Raw genomic sequence first — 17902 nt, 5'->3', positions numbered from 1 at the left:
TCGCGGAATCGAGGGACGCTGGAGATGATCCGCTCCTACAGCCCTGCCAGGGCAGAGCCACCCGCAGCAGGTGACACGGGAAAGCCAGGTGGGTGTGGGATGTCTCCAGACAGGGAGACCCCACGGCCTCCCTGGGCAGCTGTTCCAGGGCTCTGCCAGCCTGGACCTGAAGGAGTTCTTCCTCGTGTTGAGGTGGAACTCCCCGTGCACATCCCTGGCTTCGGGTAAATGCAAAACTGACACCAGCAGTGCTCTGCAGCTGCTGAGCAAAAAGCATTATAGGTGTATGCTCTGCTTTTCCAGCTGCGGGGCTGTTCTAAGTGCATCCACTTCAGAGGGGACTGTACAAACCTGGCTCTCGTTCCTGATGCTCCCCCCGTTTCAGCTGTCTCACAGGTTTCACTCCAGGTTTCCACACTGCAGCACGCCCACAGCCACTTTCACCTGTTCTTTGCCGTGGATTTCACCTAATGGTCTCACACAGAGATGTAACCCAGCTGAGTTGCCAGCTCAGGGAGTTTCCCAGCAAAGCTGAGCCCTTGACCAACAGCCGTGAACACGGTGGTTTTGGGTGGTTTTGTGGTGGCAAATGTCTAACTGTGGTGGCCAGTCTGAGCCTGCAGATAACGAGATTTCTGCTGCTGATCCTTCTGGCATTCCTTTTGCCCTGCACTGATGACATCTACAGGTTTTCATCGCCTCCTAGGTTTTAACATTTTGTGCCACCACTATTTAATAGTAGCAGCAAAGCCCGCAGTCCTGACAGTTGTGTGCAAGTCAGGGAAAATTATCGTATGTGTACATGTGTAACTGAAAAAACCCCATTATTTTTTCTTTAGGGATTATTTTCCCTGATGCATTTGGGCTGAGCACACTGTGATTTATAATGCTGCGACACAAACACAGTGCTCAGCTGGCATTGTGGTGTAATTTCCTGATAACCGTGCTACAACAAATTTGCTCAATCGACAAGCAAACATGTGGAATGCTACTCGTTATCATCCCCTTAGCTTCATGGCTTATATATATACTAATTACACTGTATTTAAGCTGGGGGCTTTTTTTTTTCTGTTGCATGTGCTTGGTAAGAAGGAATCTAGTAGAGAAAATGTCAAGTTTGTGGTTGTGCGTGAATCACATGTTGGACATCGTGACCCGGCAGGATTTCTGTGGTTACAACAGTACAGAGAGTGGTTAGATTTCCTAAATTACTGTTCAGCAGGGCAGGCTGTGGCTGTCCAGACCATTCTGCAGCCCCTTAAATAGGGACAAGAGCCCCTGAATGGCAGTGGGGCTGCCGATGGGAAACTGGGGGCTGCAGGAAGCTGTCTTAAATTTCAGCCACTGCTGGCAGGAGGGAGCGATGTCAAAGGAGTGTTGATACCATGTACAATAGTGAACAGATCTGGACATTGTTTAGAAATTTATTAGCAATTTTAAAATAACATCATTCCTTAGATAAAAATGCAATCTTACAGGAATATACATTTGTCCCACACAGAGATGACCCTATAGCTCACTGGCGGGCCGCTCGCTCTGACCTTCCTCTGTTGATTTTAAAACGTGCGAGAGGGCAAGACGGACTCTGGCACTGATGACAGGCTTACATGACGGTTACAAACTGTACAGCAGTATTTACAAAAGCATTTCTGTGGGTTCATGAAAACTAGATATAAAAGTGTGGAAGGAGGTAAAGAATTGAGACAGGGAAGGGTTGGGTGGAGGTGCGAAGGAGGGCTGGGAAGGTGGGCAGGGAGTGTAGGGAAGAGTGGGAGAGGAGTTTTATATCTGGACTGATTTATACTTGAGAGAGGTCATTTTACAGCTCTGGGCAATTCAAATGAAGGCAAAACACTTATATTTATCAACATTTATAGCTGATGATCAGAGCAGGAAATGGTGCTCCAGGGCCTGAACTTAAGAGGTGCTGAGGAACCCCATCTTCCCTGAAGTCACTGGGAGACACTGGTACCCAGTACCTTGCTGGGCCGGACCCAAACCATGCACAGACAGTTCCCCCTGGACCTGAAACCCTTTGGATCCTGCAGTGCTCAGTCCTCAGTGCTGATGTGAATTCAGACTGAGATCAGCTCCTAAATTACACCTTGGCTCCTGAAACGGACTAGATTTCAACCACTTCTTGCCAGAATTCACTCCAAAGTGACTCATCCCTTGCTCTGTCAAGTGGCAATTGTTTGGAGGGAGATTCATCATTCAGAATTGATTTTTAAGGCAGTTTTATAAGTATCTCCCCCTTTTTTTTATGTGTGTGATGCAGCAGTGTTTGTCAGAGATATTTACAGTCTCACTCCTCCTCCTCTAAAATCTTCCCACATTCAAACTGTCAAGACTAAATAAGCTTGAAACAATCATTTCTATGAGCAATCATAAAGTTGATGATGTTTAGATAGTATTGGCTGCCAGTCTACCTAGGTGCTTGAGATGGGAGCAGACTGACTTAGGATGCTTAAAATACTGAGAGCATTTCAGCCTAATTGGGAAAGAGCTAACAGAAAAACACAGGTATTAAATCACCTGAATGATGATGCCAACAAATGGTGTCTGAGTCTGTGGTTCTGTCTCGAATAGGAAAAAGCTTTGGAAAGGGGCTGTTGGAAGGCTGGCAGAAAAACCTGTGGCTGAGTGGAGTGATGCCTGCTCTCGCCTGGGCCTGTCCCTGCTCCTCTGGCCTGGGATGCAGCTGCTAATCCTGGCCTAAGGAAAGGACCAGACAGCACTGCCAACTTCAGGCTGCAGGAGTGGAGGCAGAGTGCCTGACGTGGGGTAGGAAAAAACCAGCGTGGGAGTGTGGAGACAAGCTCCTGATCCTGCCTAACCAAGCCCTTGGTAATGCTAATGAAGGTTCCCTCATTACATCAGTCATTGGTGCTGCTCCTTTCAATTAGCCCTTTAGAAAGGGACTTGATTAAGTTGCCTAATTGTCCCCTGCCACCTGAGATCTCGGCCATGCTCTGGGGCTGGGGGCTGTCACACCAGCCCTGCCTGGCCCCGAGCTGGCAGAGGATGCTGTAGGGCATCTCCAGTGACAATGGACACTCAGGTTTAGGCAACTGAGTCGAGCCCTGTGCCCCTAAAGAAGGCCTGGTTTTTATGCTCAAGTGTTAAGTTCCCTGTAAGGGGGAGGAGAAGAATGGAGAATTTAACTAGAACACTAAAGTTTGTATCAGAAGAGGATTTTTTTTTTCCCAATCCAGTGTGATACTGACTTTTCTGAAAGCAATTGGAGCCCAATCTGTCTTCAGAACAGGACGCAATCTCTGCTGTGCTTCTGCCCTCACCCACCCAACCTCAGGGAGCTGTAGCAAGGCCAGAGTGGTTTCAGCTTTCCAGAAACACAGCAGGAGCAGAGATAGAAGCTCCACAAACTGCGATCCCATTGAAAACCTTCTCGATCCCTGGGCTTGCTCACCCAGAATAAAACTTTAAAAGTTTCACAACATTGAAAAGAAGAAAAAAAGAAACCCTGTGCAGCTATTGAGACTTGTATTTCTTAGACTTCTTTGAAGAAGAAAATAAATGGGGGAAAGATGTAATTAAATTTGTCAGGGCCCAGTTCTGTTTTCCACATTCTTTGCATCAATACAACCTCTTTGGCTTCTAATGCCCTCCAGCCTCATGTTAGCAAGATGGGAATTGGGACTTCTGATGGCCTGGAATGTTTTATTTATATGTACTACAGGTTTCATTATGGGAACTGATGAAATCTCACTGCTATCAGAAACCCTGACTGGATTCTACTTCAATATTGTTGTGCTCCAAGTTCCCCATTCGGTGTCCTCTCCCCCCCACTGCCCCTGCTGTGGGGACAGTCACAGCAGGACCGTGGATGTATCTCAGGATACTCAGTGCTGTCTCTGTAGGGCTGCTTCCCTCCAGCTCCCTGGACCAGTGGGTTGGGGTTTCCCATCTACACGTACGAAGCAAGGCCTCCAGCTCCGTGTGTGACACAGGTGACCAACCCCACGGGCTCGGGGTGCCGCCACCTCCTCTGCTTGTGTCAGTGTGCAAACGCGCATACATTTCATACAGCAATCTGAAACTCAGGCAGAAAAGACACGGGAGCCTGGCTGAGACCCATACAACTGTTATATTGGCGTCAGTCTAAAGAAAGCAATGATACATTGCTTTGGAAATTATCAAGAAATGTAAAAAATGCATTTGCCCTTTTTTTTTGTTGTTGTCGTTGTCGTCGTAGTCACTGGGGCAGGGTTGTGAGTCAGAAAACAAAGCAGAAATAGATGCGGTTCTGTACATGGCGCCTCTCTGGCTGTCCCTCCGTGCTGGGGTGGGGTGGGCAGGGCAAGAAAACAGGCGGGACCCCTGCAGCAGCAGCAGCATCGACACCATCATCGTCCACGTGTCCAGCTGAAGAGGCAGATGATGCACAAAAGGTCTGTGGACAACGAAACTCCAGCTCTGGATCGTGAGTTCCACTTGCTTTCCCATCACGTCAGCCACACAGAAATAGGGAAGAAAAAAAGAAATGCACCCGATGTGGCTGGCCCAGTACTGTCTGGACTAATGAGCAGGAGTGACACAGGGAGGAGGTTTGTTGTTTTATAAGAAACGTCTTTAGTCTGCAGTGTCCTCTTGCGAGTCAGAGGTGCTCAGAGGCAAACAGCAGATCGTTTCCCCCATTCCTTCCCTCCACGCCACTTCTCAGCCATCGGTTCCTTCAAAGCTTCCATCCACAGCACAGTGATTGTACCCACTGTCCACTCCCGTACACAGGGAAACACTCCAGGAATTAACCTGCCCCTCCTTCCCACTGTCCCCCAGACTCTCTCTGCCTCACTTGCAGGAGGCAGCAGCTCTTTGCTCAGGCCTGTCACAATGTGCACGTTGGAAGTACCTCAAATTAAAAAAAAAAAAAATAAAAAAAAAAGTCAAGAAAAAAGAAAAAAGCCGCCCTCCCCAGAGAGAGAAATTTGCACAGCTGGCACCAGCAATTACTAAATTTAACGCCTGCCCCTCAAACCACAGAAGTTGTTTGCATTCTCTGCTAGCCATGCGTTTTCCACTCTGCAGCACCTACAGGGTCTTCCAGCAGAGCGGGGTTTCCCCTGGCCACTGTGGGCTCTGACCCCCGGGGGAGAAGCAGCTTTCGCCAAGAATGCCTGGGGCACAATCCTTCCTGCCATCTTCCTTCCCATCAAGAAAAATCCTAAAAGATGGGCTGTCAAGCATCCAAAAGGCTCATTGTCACCACTAATTTAGGTAAGGGCTGTTTTCTAGGGGTGAAGAGCACCTGTCTTCCATTGGGAGGGTCAGATGGACTTTGCAGTGAAAGAAAATGAGTCAGGGAGCCCTTAGACGGCATTGTCAGGAACAGCCAGGCACGGGCATTTTTCCCTTTCAAGGACCTTTGGAGCACATCAGCACCAGCAGCAGCAAACTCACGGGGAGACACACATGTGTGCCCACCTCCATGCAGGCACCAGGGATGAAAGGATGAGACTGACTCACAGCAGCTGGTTACCTTCTCCAGGGAAGCCTTGAATTATGACTCTGATGACAGATGCTTGTACAAATGGATTCCTATTTCTCTGGTATTTGGTTTTCTCCAAGGTACCTTGAGCTGATACTGGCCGGTTCAAAAAGTACAGTCAAAAGTACCCTTTGCTATTTCTCCTTTATGCCCCAGAGAATCGAGAAGAAAAACAAGATAGTCACAAAAATAATGTAATCAGGGTATGTAGTGAAGGGTGTTCTCGGACATCTGCAGAAGCTCAAGATTTAAATCAAAGTTTAGCTCTGAGTCAGATCACACCTCAGAACTCAGAACTGATCTGCAAGTTTGTGAATCATCCCGAGGAGGGAGAAAAAACAGCAGTAGTCTAGACAAAAATCAGTTGCATAAAATCTAACGGTACGTGCCTGTTTTTTCAGCCTCTCTCAGGGTTAGGGCCAACCATCGGTGTGACAGTTTCACACTTACTAGTCAGGAAATGTGTCTGGAAATGCTGTGCTGCCAGATGTGTTGTGACTGAGTACCTGACCCATCCACTAATGTCTGGGAAGAGGATTGAGAGCATGCACAGGAACACCAAAAAGTCACTTGGCACCTGCATCTTGACCAGGCTGCAGCAATTCTCCTAATAAAGATCCACAGCTCTCTCCCTCTGCTTTCAGCCCAGACCAAGGGTAGATAACTTTATTTTGTCAACTCTTCTGATTCTTGCATTTCTTATCCCAGGATCCTGCTAAAATTGATCAGGGTTCAGCTATTTAATAAAATAATTCTGAAGCCAGATTTTTCCCCCCCTTGCTCCTTCAATTGCTGGTGCCAGCTGAACGTGTAGGATGGATCTGCCAAATGGGCTTTGGGGGTCTTGCCACCCTTAGTGGGACGAGACCTTTAGAGGAACTGAGCAAAAGGAAAGAAAACAAAGCCTGAATAAAATGTCCCAGTCTCGGGAAGAAAGATTCTCTACCGATAAAGAATCGTGCACATTAGAAGGGAGTGAGGAAGAAGGAAAATGAACACAAGATATGCAAAATCAGTAACGTTCAACCTGTCAGTGGATTGCAGAATAGTTACTTACAACAGGTACACTTTGTTCATCGTACAAATTAAAAAAGGAAAAAGAAAAATAAAACAGTACCCTTTCCCCAACCACACGTAAAAAAGCACTTAAAAGTTCAAAGGTAAAGCTTGGCACATTCCAAATACGAAATGATTCACTTGACATGCAGCAAAATATACAAGAAGTGATTCTTTTTTTTTTACTTTTTTTTTTTAAACAAACTTAATTCAATTCATTATCTTTGCTTGGCACAATTGCAATTCATTTTAAAAAAATATTTGAAAAATACTGAAACTGACCTGAATTCAAGTATAACGGTTTCTTCAACAGAAACATTGTCAATGCAATAAAACATCACACGGAATATATCGAAGCGTAACGTCTTCTGGTTTGTTGTTTCTTTTTTTTTGTTTGTTTCCCCCCACTCCCGTAAATTTTTTTTTTCTATACAGTTTTAATGCCAACACGACTTACAATTTTATTTCAAAATTAAATATTATTGCATTGTTTTTGCATATCTTGTGGAACAGAAAATGCAAAGTTGCCGATTCCCTTTCCGAAAGCAGAGACAGTGGTTTGTTTTTGCATTCGAGCGGCCGCAGCTCTCCCGCAGCTCGGGGAGCTGCCCTCGCACACACACACGCACGCACACACGCTCCCCTGGCTCCCACGCTCACAGACACGCTTAGCGCTGAAAAGAACCCAAACCAATCACCCAAATGTGCAAGACTATATCAAGTGCATTGCCTACTATCTTTAAATTATAAAACGACAACGGAAAAAAAAAGGTCTTCGGTTGCTAGTAAATGAAATTACAAATTCTCGGTGTACATAACGGTTGGTAAAACTCATCTATCGTTATACTTCTACCAAGTTCCAATGGAGAAACCACCCTCCCCCCGGTTTAAATAATACAGCATGATCAAACCAATTTAACATCCACAAAGGTGAAAATAAACCAAAACAAAAAAGGTAGGTGATTACAAAACGCTGTAAACACTCCCTTCTCCCTCAAAAATAATAATTATAATTATAATAATAATAAAATAGTCAAAATAAAAACTGCAACATGCTTTCAAGAAAATACCAAACTGCGAAACAAGAACTCTGCACAGGCCTGGCGGCCCTCAGCCCCGCCGTCATGCCTGCTCCCCCATTGGCTGGCACAGTTGGCGCGCTGAGCTCTGATTGGCCGTCAGGAGACCGCCTGAGCTCGGATTGGCTTGTGAGTGACCGCCCGAGCTCTGATTGGCCGGCAGAGGCCGCTGCCGGAGTCTCGGCAGGGCTAGGCTGCGCCTCGGGCGCCCGCGGGCTTCTCCTGCTTCCTCCTCCCCGTGGCCGTGTGGGAATCCACAGCAGAAGTCTTCCTCTCCTTCCGAATCAAAGGGCCTTGGCTTTATGGAGACGGTGAGGCTCATACAGAATATGTGCAAAATGATTTTTACAAGCAAGGTTGACAGACACCCGTTTGGCGCAGGTCCTTTTGGCTAGGGCCATCCGCAAGAAGCTGAGGTTCCCCTTGGTGCTCCGGAGGCAGCTGTCGTTCCTTGTGCAGGGACTGAAAAAAAGAGGGAGCTGGCTCTCCTCCTCTTCTCCTCCTCCTCCTCACTCTTCCCTCATGGACACGTGCTGGGGTTATATCCGCTCCTGAAAAGCTTTCTTACACCACCCAACTCTGCGACTCGTCCCAACAGAAATGAATGAAGAACGCTGTTCCGGTTACTCCAGGTCACGAGAACAGTGAGGCACTTCTGAAACAAACCCATTAGGAACATTGAAACAAATAAAAAACCAGCATCGCTTCCAGCCCTGGCAACTACAGGCTGCTGATATAAATCCTGCTGTCCTTGAGCTCCTCCTGACTTATCCTACAATCCGGGTTCTGCACCTCTTCCTCTTCCTCTCCTGCACTGTCCTGCCCTGGGTCCCTGCAGTTAGCAAAAGGCAAGAGGTTGCCATTGGGGCTCTGCTTGCTGTTACCATTGAGAATGTTGTCTGCTGCATTTTCCATCTCTTCTATCGTCATGTCGCAGGCGTCTGCGAGCTCATGGGTTGTGACCTCAATGAACTTTGGATCTTGAGCAAACTGCATCAGTCCTTCCGAAATCAAGACCTTCAAGAGCAGGTGGGGAACCAGAACACAAAGACACGTGTTAGTACCCTGCAGCGTCAACCCCGCCACACCTCCAACACAACCCGTTTCCTTCTCCCATTCACGCTTCTAAACCCCTGCTCGTGGTGGATCTGTCTCCCTGCCCTTCCAGGGCCGCGTTCCTAGCTGGCCGTGCCACAGCATCCCCGGTGCCCGTGTGTCCTTACCGCTTCCACCAGGCTGCTGGCGCTGCCGTGGAACTGCCGGCTGCTCCCCGCGCTCGGGCTGGGCACGGTCAGCGACACGGGCCGCGCTCTCCGGGGGCTGCCGCCGCTCTCCGGGTACCGGGAGCCGCAGTGCACGGACGGCAGGCTGCTGTTGAGTTTCTCCGAGGACTCGGCCCCGTCGAGGCGCAGCGTGGGGATGCTCTGTTGCGGCCAGCCCCGGTTGCAGGGCGTGGCCGGGGGTGTAGCACACAGCCGAGAGAACGTGGTGGGGGAATGGCTTCGCTGCAGCAGGGGACTCAGGCCGGCCACCGCTAGTGCCTGCGGGCAGAGGAGGGACAGCGTGAGGGAGAGCTTGCAGGGCTGGAGCAAGGACATGCTGGAGAAACCATCTGAGAAAGGCCTGGAGGGTTTTGGGGCTTGTGGAAACAGCTGCCAGTTCCTCAAAGGGTTTGGATGTGTGCTACAAACTCATTTTACAAGCATTCCTTTACATGGTGTACCCTGTGCTAGTGCCAGGATTGGAAATTTCCAGAACTGCAGCTCTTTGGCCTGGAAGTCATGGCACTGCCAGGAGGGATACATCCCATTGCCACGGCACTGCCAGGAGGGATACATCCCATTGCCACGGCACTGCCAGGAGGGATACATCCCATTGCCACGGCACTGCCAGGAGGGATACAGCCCCATTCCCACAAGGAATGCAGCCTCATTCCCACAGCATTACCAGGAGGGATACAGTCCCATTCCCATAAGGAATGCACCCCCATTTCCACAGCATTACCAGGAGAGATGCAGCCCCATTCCCCATGGTGCTGCCAGAAACACCACCTCCTCCACTGGGGGAGACAGCAACTCTTTTTCCCACCACTGACACCACACATAGCACAGGCTTTTATTGCCAGTTGCTGTTCTAAGAGTCTACTGAGGAACCCGAACAGATACCAGATGTGAATTTTAGATGTGTGTGCAGTTGGCAATAACTTGAAATCCACCACTGGATTTTAAGGCATCTGCTGTTGGTGGGAGGATCAATATCTGATGATTATACTTTCACCAATCCAGTCCTTCCTGTAATCATACACACAACCTCTGAGTCATCCAGCCTCCTCTTATAACAAATTCCTCAGGAGGCCTCTTGTTGCACAGGGCTGATCTGACGCCTTATTGATGGTGACTGCTTCCTTGTTCAATAAGCAAGACTGTCAGAGTCATAAGCTCATCTCACAGAGCTCATGAAGCGATGAAATAAATGCACAGGAGCTGCAAAAGCGTGTGCCTTGTGTTGTGTTGAGGCTGGGGAAGGCTCTGTGCTTAGTCTAAGCTAACTGTGCAGAGAGGCATTGGCAAACCTCCCTTCTCTTCAATGCCTGCCTGAAAATGCTGCCTCAAAGACATGACTTCCACAAGACTTAAACTTGCCCTTTGGTGATGCTCCTTCCCTCCATTGGCCACAGTGGGACTGAACTGACTAATTTAAACTAGACAGCTCACTTAAAGCTCTCTGGTGTTCAGTGAAGCTGAGTCCATCTGCCACTGAAATCCTTGGGAACTGATAATTATGTTGTGCTGATGACTCTGTAAAGAGGAATTAATTCTTAGTCACCTGCAAGTTCACCAAGGCTTTCTCAGGAACTGGATGTCAGACTCCTATCAAATTTCAGTGAGGAAGAAAGCCTGTAAAACTTCTTCTGAGTAAGTCATACCCTGCAGGCTATGACGGCCTCAGCACATCCCTTAAACTGCCAGGACTTCAAGGAGAGACCTGGCTCTGTCAGGCAGGACAACAGAACCAATTTTTCACCTTGTTGGCAGAAACTTACACAAAATGTTTTATCAAAAATATCAGGTTCTGAGGAAACTGAGAGAAGCTCTGTAGGATTGCTTTGAGCTTCAGCTTAACACATTTACATGTCATGATGTGCAGGTATTCCATGAGAATACCTCTTCAAGCATTCACAGCAACAGAATCCATTAGGTTTAGCAGAGGCCACCTTTCCACTCTGGTCTTTAGGCACTGTTGTTGGTTAACATTTCTGTAAATGCTGAGTGTTGTCAGCTGGCAGGCAGATGCCTCTTTCAGGGTAGCCCTTCAGTCTGGCTGAGTGACACGTGTGTGGGCAGAGCCCCTTCCCTCCAGGTTTTGGGCTGCACGGTGGGATGAGGGAGGGTGAAGTAGCTCCATCTTATCTGTAGAGGTTGGAGGGAGGTGATTCTGTCAGCTGTGTGGGCTGGGAGGCCTGTGTTCCCTCTGCCTGGCCCATGGCAGGGCAGCGAGTCCCAGGAGGGCTGTTGGTGCTCTGGTGAACGTGGGAAGCTGTTTCCTGACCAATCCTCCCTGCTCCAACACATTTTCTGGTTGTTCCTTCCACAGCTATAACTCTCTGCAGACCACTGCTCTCTGGAGCTCCAGAATTAAAGGATAACTCTCTGCAAGTGGAGGTAAGAAAAGCCAGGGAGCCTCAAGCCCACTCCTCTCTCAGTCCTCTGATTTCTCACTCCCATTCCTGCTATGTGGCATTTTCTGCCCTAAAGAAGTAGCAAGGCCACTCTACCCTGCCTGGGGGGACTGCACAGAGCAGGATGCCACACCTGCAAGGCTGGCACTGCCATCTGCACCCGTTTCTTTTATGGTGACAAAAAGTGGCATCGTCAAACCAAAAGACAAAGATCTCCTTTGGAGTCTGACAGCTGGCTAATCATCTAGGTACGTGCTTAAGCATGCATTTGCTAGGCTGCTGAACACAGTTACAAAGGGCTTAAGAAGCTGATGGATTACATGTAATCACTTTATGTTTTAAAATGGTTAATTACACTTACTGGTTACCTTTAATTACCTAAAGTAGACTGTGCACACTTTATTCATGTGCATACTGCCATCAAAGCCAGTGTAATTGCACTGCAGCATGTAATTTGGGTAGTTATATTCATCTTTTTGCTAGTATTTTATTCTTTCACAGGCATCAGAAAATGATAACTGTGGCTGACTCCAAGGGACATGTTCCTGTAGCATTCTGGGAATGATAAAAATCCTGCTAAACCCTGGGCCTTTGGTATGGGTGAGAATCTATCCCAAATGGTTCTTGAACAGTGGGTTGGGATGCTCTGGGGGCACTGCAGGTGGCAGGGGCCCCGTGTGGTTGTTGACACTCACCTGATGATGGACCAGATGCAAAGGCAGGACTGTCTTCTGTGAGACGTCCACACCCTGGTTTTTCTGTCTTTTCAAACACTCTAAGTGAAAAGATGCTCTTCGACCTGAAACAGCAGCACACACAACGTGTCCATCACTCATGATACACTCCAAAGGTTATCTGTTCTCAGTTTCTGGCAGTGCAGTCCCACTGGACACACAGCAAAGACACACATGCTTTGGGCTCTGCCCACTTTCCCTAACTCCCTGCCCTTTCCAAAGCATTGTGTTTACAGAAACAGGCATCAGGCATCACACACCAGTCAACACTGCCCTCCAAGCTGCTGCAAGGCAGGATCCTGAACACTTTCCTCCTTTCAAACACGTGCGGCTGGTTTCCCTCCCGAGCAGTGGCAGTGCTCTCACACCTCTGTGGCTGAGGCAGAGCCCTCACAGCATGGTGACAAGTCAGGGAAGATGATACAGGGAAATCTTATAAATATGGCTGCTTGGCAAAAGACTCTGAGAATATGAAACCTGTAAGTGAAATAGAAATGAGAGCTGGTTTTGATGTGTAAGGTGCCAAGCCAGTCAGTGACTGAACAACTGGAAAGGCAGTGGCTGAGTGGGCTGAAGGGAAGGTCCCTGTGGATTGAACACTGTCCTTGGCAAACAGAAGGGATGCTGCTGCAAGCTAAAGAGTCCAAGGGTCAGGGAGACCCTGCCAGTTTGGCAGAGAAGACAAAAAGGGGTCTAGAAAGGAGCTTTTAGGGTTTAAAATGTAACACAGTGTGGTAATGTAGAACTTCTAATAGGCCGTATGTAGATTCTATAAGATTTGTGTTTTTTACTGGTTGGATGTTGTAAATTAGCATATTCAGTACAAAAAAAGTGTTGTACCCAGAACTCAGAGGTCTCTCAAGCTCAGGCCTTCAGTTGTGACTGGCAGCTTTAGGCTGGCTCTTCTCACCCACCACCCAAGACTGCTGTAATTCCATCTCTGCAATAAAACAGCAGCTTTACTAAGAGCTGCCTGGGAGTCCCACATGTCTGGTCCAGGCTCTGACAGTGGCAGCTGAGGCTCTGTGGCCGTGCTGGCAGACGGGGACATTGTGCTGCTCAAGTGACACTGGTGGCCTGCCTGCATGTGATCTGTGTCCCTCAGCTGCCAGACATACCACACTTCATGAGACTGTGTCTACAGCAAGGTCAGGTGCAGCTGGGTGCACCAGTGGGGAATTTGGAAGGAAGGGAAGGGAAAAAAGAGATTTTAAAGGGAACTACTGAAATAGTCACGTTGTTTACTTGCTATAAAATGAAACTTTACTTCTCTAAATATGAGAAAGGCACTCCCACTGAGGAATTTAAAATTACTGAAAAGTACGTTTATGATCAAGTGAAAAAGGGCAAATAAATCCAGTATTAAAGATGCACACTAAAATATTTTGTGGTCTTCTTGATTTTGTTGACATTTTTCTAAAGAAGGAAAGAAAATTAGAATTCTGAAAATAGTAAGTATCTATAATATTGGATTGTTGACAAAAAGCCCTCTCAGTGTCGGAGAAAATATGTTATAACCCAGAGAATGAATGTTATGATGCAGGTTAAAAGTATTTCCTCTTTCTAGAGGAAAAAACCCAACCACTAAAATGAGAATGACATCAGTATATAAATATTCACTAGAATGTAGTTAGTGAAGCATTGTATCAAGGGCTGACTGCCTTACAAAGAGATATAGAAGTTGTCAGTGCCTAATATTTTAAGATTTGAAATAAAGTAAATGTTAGAACATTGAAGCATCCTAAAGGATTTCCATGAAGATTCGCTAGCCTCACTTTAAACATGACACTACCTAGTCTGTCACTGTTACTCTGTAAAAATGTATTTTATATCCAATTCTTTTTAGTTTCTCCCTTCAGAGCCCTTTTCTACCACACCAATACTCAGAAAAAGGCTGAAAAATGCTATACCTAAGGAGTTCATTTTGTCACAGAGTCTCTTGATACTTTCATAAAACCTTGTGATCCATGGATTTCACCTGACAGTGAAGCACTTGAAAATCTCCAGGTACAATTAGAGCAGAAGGCAAATTTATGTTGTATTAACTTAATCTGACATTCAGTGTGTTCCTGGTAGCAGACAAAGGACACAATCTCTCCTTTCTCCTTGCTGAATGCACACAGAGCAGAACACCGTAGACTCAAGTCTCACCTATTCAGTGACTCCCTGGTGATTGTTTGGAGAGTGCACAGCTCTCAGATAAAGTGCCCTGATTCACAGGCAGCCTTGATCAAACAGATCACAGGGACTGTCCAAACAGCCACAGCTTCATCTGTGCCAGCAGAGCCACGTGCCTGGTCAGGATTGTCTGCACGCCCTGGCATTCCTGACCTCACTGAATGCAGCAAACAGCATCACACAGGCTGGGATCCCTCCAGGGAGACGGGGAGCCCCACCAAAGTGGAGGAGACACAGCCCAGCCCTGCAGGGAGGTTACCTAGAGCTGAGGAGCACAGGAACCCCTTCTTCGGAGAGTGCCGGCTGTCCTCCCCTTTGTTGTTTTCTGGCGGAGTGAGTTGTCTGTTTTCATCATCTTGGTATGCAAGCCTGGGAAGGAGAGCAGAGGGATTTAGAGCAGTTAATTCTGCTGATATTGGGCAGAATAAGCCCTCTTCCAGCAAGGAAGCCAGGAAGGTCATGCTGGCAAAGGGATGCAAGAGCGAGCTAGCTTCAAACTATTACTGGCCCAGAAGCAGTAACAAGAGACCATGAGACAGAGAACCCTCTAAAAATGAGCTCTGGGAGCATCAGGAGGTAGAAGTGAATGTGGGGGGCAGCCCTGCAGAGACAGATGTCTCATTTAGAGAAAGAAAACCTAGGTGAAAAATATCCTTTTCAATGTTACTTCTAGGGCTGAACTGCCTTTTTAAAAAAAATTATTTTCTCATATTTGAGTTGTCTAAAATTTTCTGACCTTCTCCCATAGATTGCAATTTTTGTAGAAAAATGTCACCTCTTCCCACCTCTCCCCCTTAATTAAAGAACCACCCAAACACCTTGACTAAAGCTGCAAAGCTCACATTTCGGTAGAGAGCAGACTTGGTTCACTACAGTACTCAATGTCTTCATTCAAATTTTCATCATAAGTCTCATCCTGAGACACTTCCTCTTGGCAAACAATTGCCAGCTGGCTGTCTCTGGAACTGGAGCTAATGAGCAAAAAAGACAAGTCAAGACATGGAGATGGTAAAGACAACCTGTTACAAAGACAAGAATGACAGGCTCCATCTGTCTCAGTTTATTATAATGCTGGAGAGCCATCGTAGGAAAAATCAATGACTGAACAGAGCTACAGAGTTCACAAACACAAGGCAACAACCTCTGTGTCCTCTTTCACAGGATGAGTTTCTTAAACCAATGCTGAACAACACTGTAAATGTATTTTGTCATTTGTGACTACCTGTACTCCATTAATGTGCACATCACACCGTTTCCAAAGATACACCTCCCTGAACTCACTGTAAGGTCTGAGATGAGCTCTCAGGAATAAGCCTTTGCCCTTGTTGCAAAAGACTTGGTTATGGATTTCAGAGAAACCTCCTGGACACCCACAGTAACCTTCTCATCTCTGTGATGTGTGGCCTTTGCCTCCCAAATCCCTCAGTCTGCACCAGCTCTGCCCTCTGCCTCCTGGTCATATTGTCATCCTTGCTGGCTTTTCCACATTTGTCCTTTTTTTTTAACTGCAGAGTGCTTCTACAGAATCCAGTAGGATCTGTTCAAAGCCTTAAGTGTGCCAGCCCTTAATTCCCTGCTTGCCTCCTCTCTGTCCCTTTGTTTCACATTTCAACATTCGTATTTCACCTCAATTAGACTTTGCGTTTTCTGAGGAGTAAGGTAAAATCTGGAGGTGGCTTGAATCTTTGAGATCTGGACATAGAGGTATTGGAAACTATTTCAGTTTCTCACTAGCATTTGTAGAAGAGAGCAGGGTGGCTGGTTTTTTTTTTTTTTTTGTATCTTTTAGGGACTGGAGACATTATATTGTCATCTGGTTAAAGCAAAAACCATTGTGAGAAATGTGGGTATGCATTGTGTGAAAGAGCCTGTAGGACAGTGCTGCAGTGACCTTCCTCTGCATTGGGAGGCAAGTAAAACTGCTAAGGTGCACAAGGGAAAAAATCAGTACCTGGCGTCTCCTCCTGCTCAACTGTCAGTGTTTAGCCAAAACCATACAGAATTTTTGTATGAGCATGTCAGGGCGTGCTTCACTATGCTGTGATCAGAGAAGGTGTAGATGTGTGAGCCCAGCTAGAATCTCTAAAAAACCCCAAACCTAGAAAATAGCCAGAACAGGGATCGTTATGTGCCGCCAGTTGGGAGTATTCACTGGAGCTGTCATGGTGATCAGTATCTCTATTTCAGCCCTACTGACACCAAAAAGGAGAGCTCATATTCAGCATTGTTGGGGATTTGGAGTGTGAGCAGGGGGAGGAGGGTGGGTCTCACACCCAGGCAGCATTGGAGGGGAATGGAGAACACGTACCGTCCCAGTGCCTCGTAGTAATGTGTCCTAACGCAAGGAGCGTGCCCAGGGAAGCAAGGAGAGAAAAGAACACCCCGTTAGCAGTGTCACAGCAGCACGAGTCAGGGGGAGCAGGGAGAGGGGAACACAGGCTGTGCAGCTCCCACAGCCTCCCTCAGGAAGGCATGAAATAGAAAAACCACGGGACTCTTCACTTGGGCAATTCCACACCCACAGAAGTTCCTCTGTCTTATTGTCCTATTCTGTCCTTTCCAGGGCCAGCATTTGGCCACCTTTTCACACTGCACTGAAAAAAAAAATTCCATCTCTTTCCTGCTGTTTCTGAAAGTATTAAAAAAAATCTCCCACTGAGAAAAATTATATTCCTTTTGTGTTAGTCATCTGTGTGTAGAGAGCCTGAAAACTGTCCAGAGAAGGGCATTTTCTTCTCTTTGTTTCCAAAAACCTTGCCTCCCTCCTCCCAGAGTGTCTTTGGTGACCTCTGTAGGGATGTGACCTGCTGAATGAACAACCACTGACTTCAACAAAGCTCCCTGTTGGGCGATTAAAACATGAAGAGCAGTCTCCTTCACTTACCAGTTGGTAAAACACCTCCCTGTGGCAGAGGAGGGATAAATAAGGTTCCCTTTGGATCTTACAAAGGTTTCTTCCTGCTAAAGCCCACAGAAATCAAGTGTGTTGGTCAGTGAGAGTGCTGGTGCTCTGCAGTGACCAGCTGGAGCATATCTGTGGGCACTGTGGGCTTTGGCATGAGTGGATAACCAGAAGGCTCAATCCAGCTGCAGGCTGGGCTGTGCCTGGGAGTGACTCTGGCTCGGCAGCAGCGCTCTGGTGTTTGCATGCACCTTCCAACACCCGCTCCCGTGGCTCCCTCTCTGCTGGGAACCTCACCTCTTGGATGGGAGCTTCCAGGGAGCCTCCTGCACACAGATGGTGGGTGACAAGGGCGTCCCGTGGCCTTCCACCGTGCTGACAGTGCTGGGGTAGCTGGGCGGGCTGGGGAAGCGGCACAGGGCAGTGTTGTTGGCGTTGTTGATGTTGGCGTTGGAGCCTGAGGATGAGTAGCTGCTGGGAGTGAAGGTGGAGTCCACCAGCTTCTCGTGAGATGGGGACTCGGTGTCTCCGTGGTTGTTGCCAGACTTATTGATGTGCAAAGGTCTCTGGGTGGTGAACGTCTGGGGGAACCCGCTCCTGCCGTCACTTTGGTAATAGCTCACGTGGTTGCCAAACAAGCCTCCAGCTCTCTGTCAGAGAAACAGAAAGGAGTTTTCCTTTGTGAGTGAGACATGCAAAGGCCCTGGTGTTTTCCTGCTTAGACTGTTCTGGAGGGGAAAAAAAGTGAGGACCAAAGTGAGCAAC

At 47.6% G+C, this 17902-nt stretch overlaps 1 protein-coding gene across 14 annotated transcripts in view; it reads right to left on the bottom strand.

Annotated features, from left to right (window-relative positions):
* Positions 1 to 1410: 1410 nt before the first annotated feature.
* CACNA1C (calcium voltage-gated channel subunit alpha1 C) overlaps positions 1411 to 17902 on the bottom strand; it is a 429198-nt gene continuing 412706 nt past the window's right edge. For 8 of the 14 annotated variants that reach the window (XM_063395100.1, XM_063395091.1, XM_063395093.1 and 5 more), the window contains 6 exons: positions 17435 to 17787; positions 15078 to 15206; positions 14495 to 14604; positions 12019 to 12122; positions 8868 to 9185; positions 1411 to 8661 (listed from right to left, as the gene is read on the bottom strand). In XM_063395100.1, coding sequence (XP_063251170.1) covers positions 8365 to 8661; positions 8868 to 9185; positions 12019 to 12122; positions 14495 to 14604; positions 15078 to 15206; positions 17435 to 17787 — 1311 coding nt within the window. In that variant the 3' untranslated portion in view covers positions 1411 to 8364. Of the gene's footprint in view, positions 8662 to 8867; positions 9186 to 12018; positions 12123 to 14494; positions 14605 to 15077; positions 15207 to 16543; positions 16571 to 17434; positions 17788 to 17902 lie in introns of all 14 variants that reach the window. The other 6 variants (XM_063395089.1, XM_063395092.1, XM_063395090.1 and 3 more) reach the window with 3 other exon arrangements.

Source organism: Prinia subflava, chromosome 4, assembly GCF_021018805.1.
Source record: "Prinia subflava isolate CZ2003 ecotype Zambia chromosome 4, Cam_Psub_1.2, whole genome shotgun sequence".
Lineage (NCBI taxonomy): Eukaryota > Metazoa > Chordata > Aves > Passeriformes > Cisticolidae > Prinia > Prinia subflava.
Note: the sequence above shows the minus strand (reverse complement) of the source record. Positions and strands in the feature narration are given on the sequence as shown.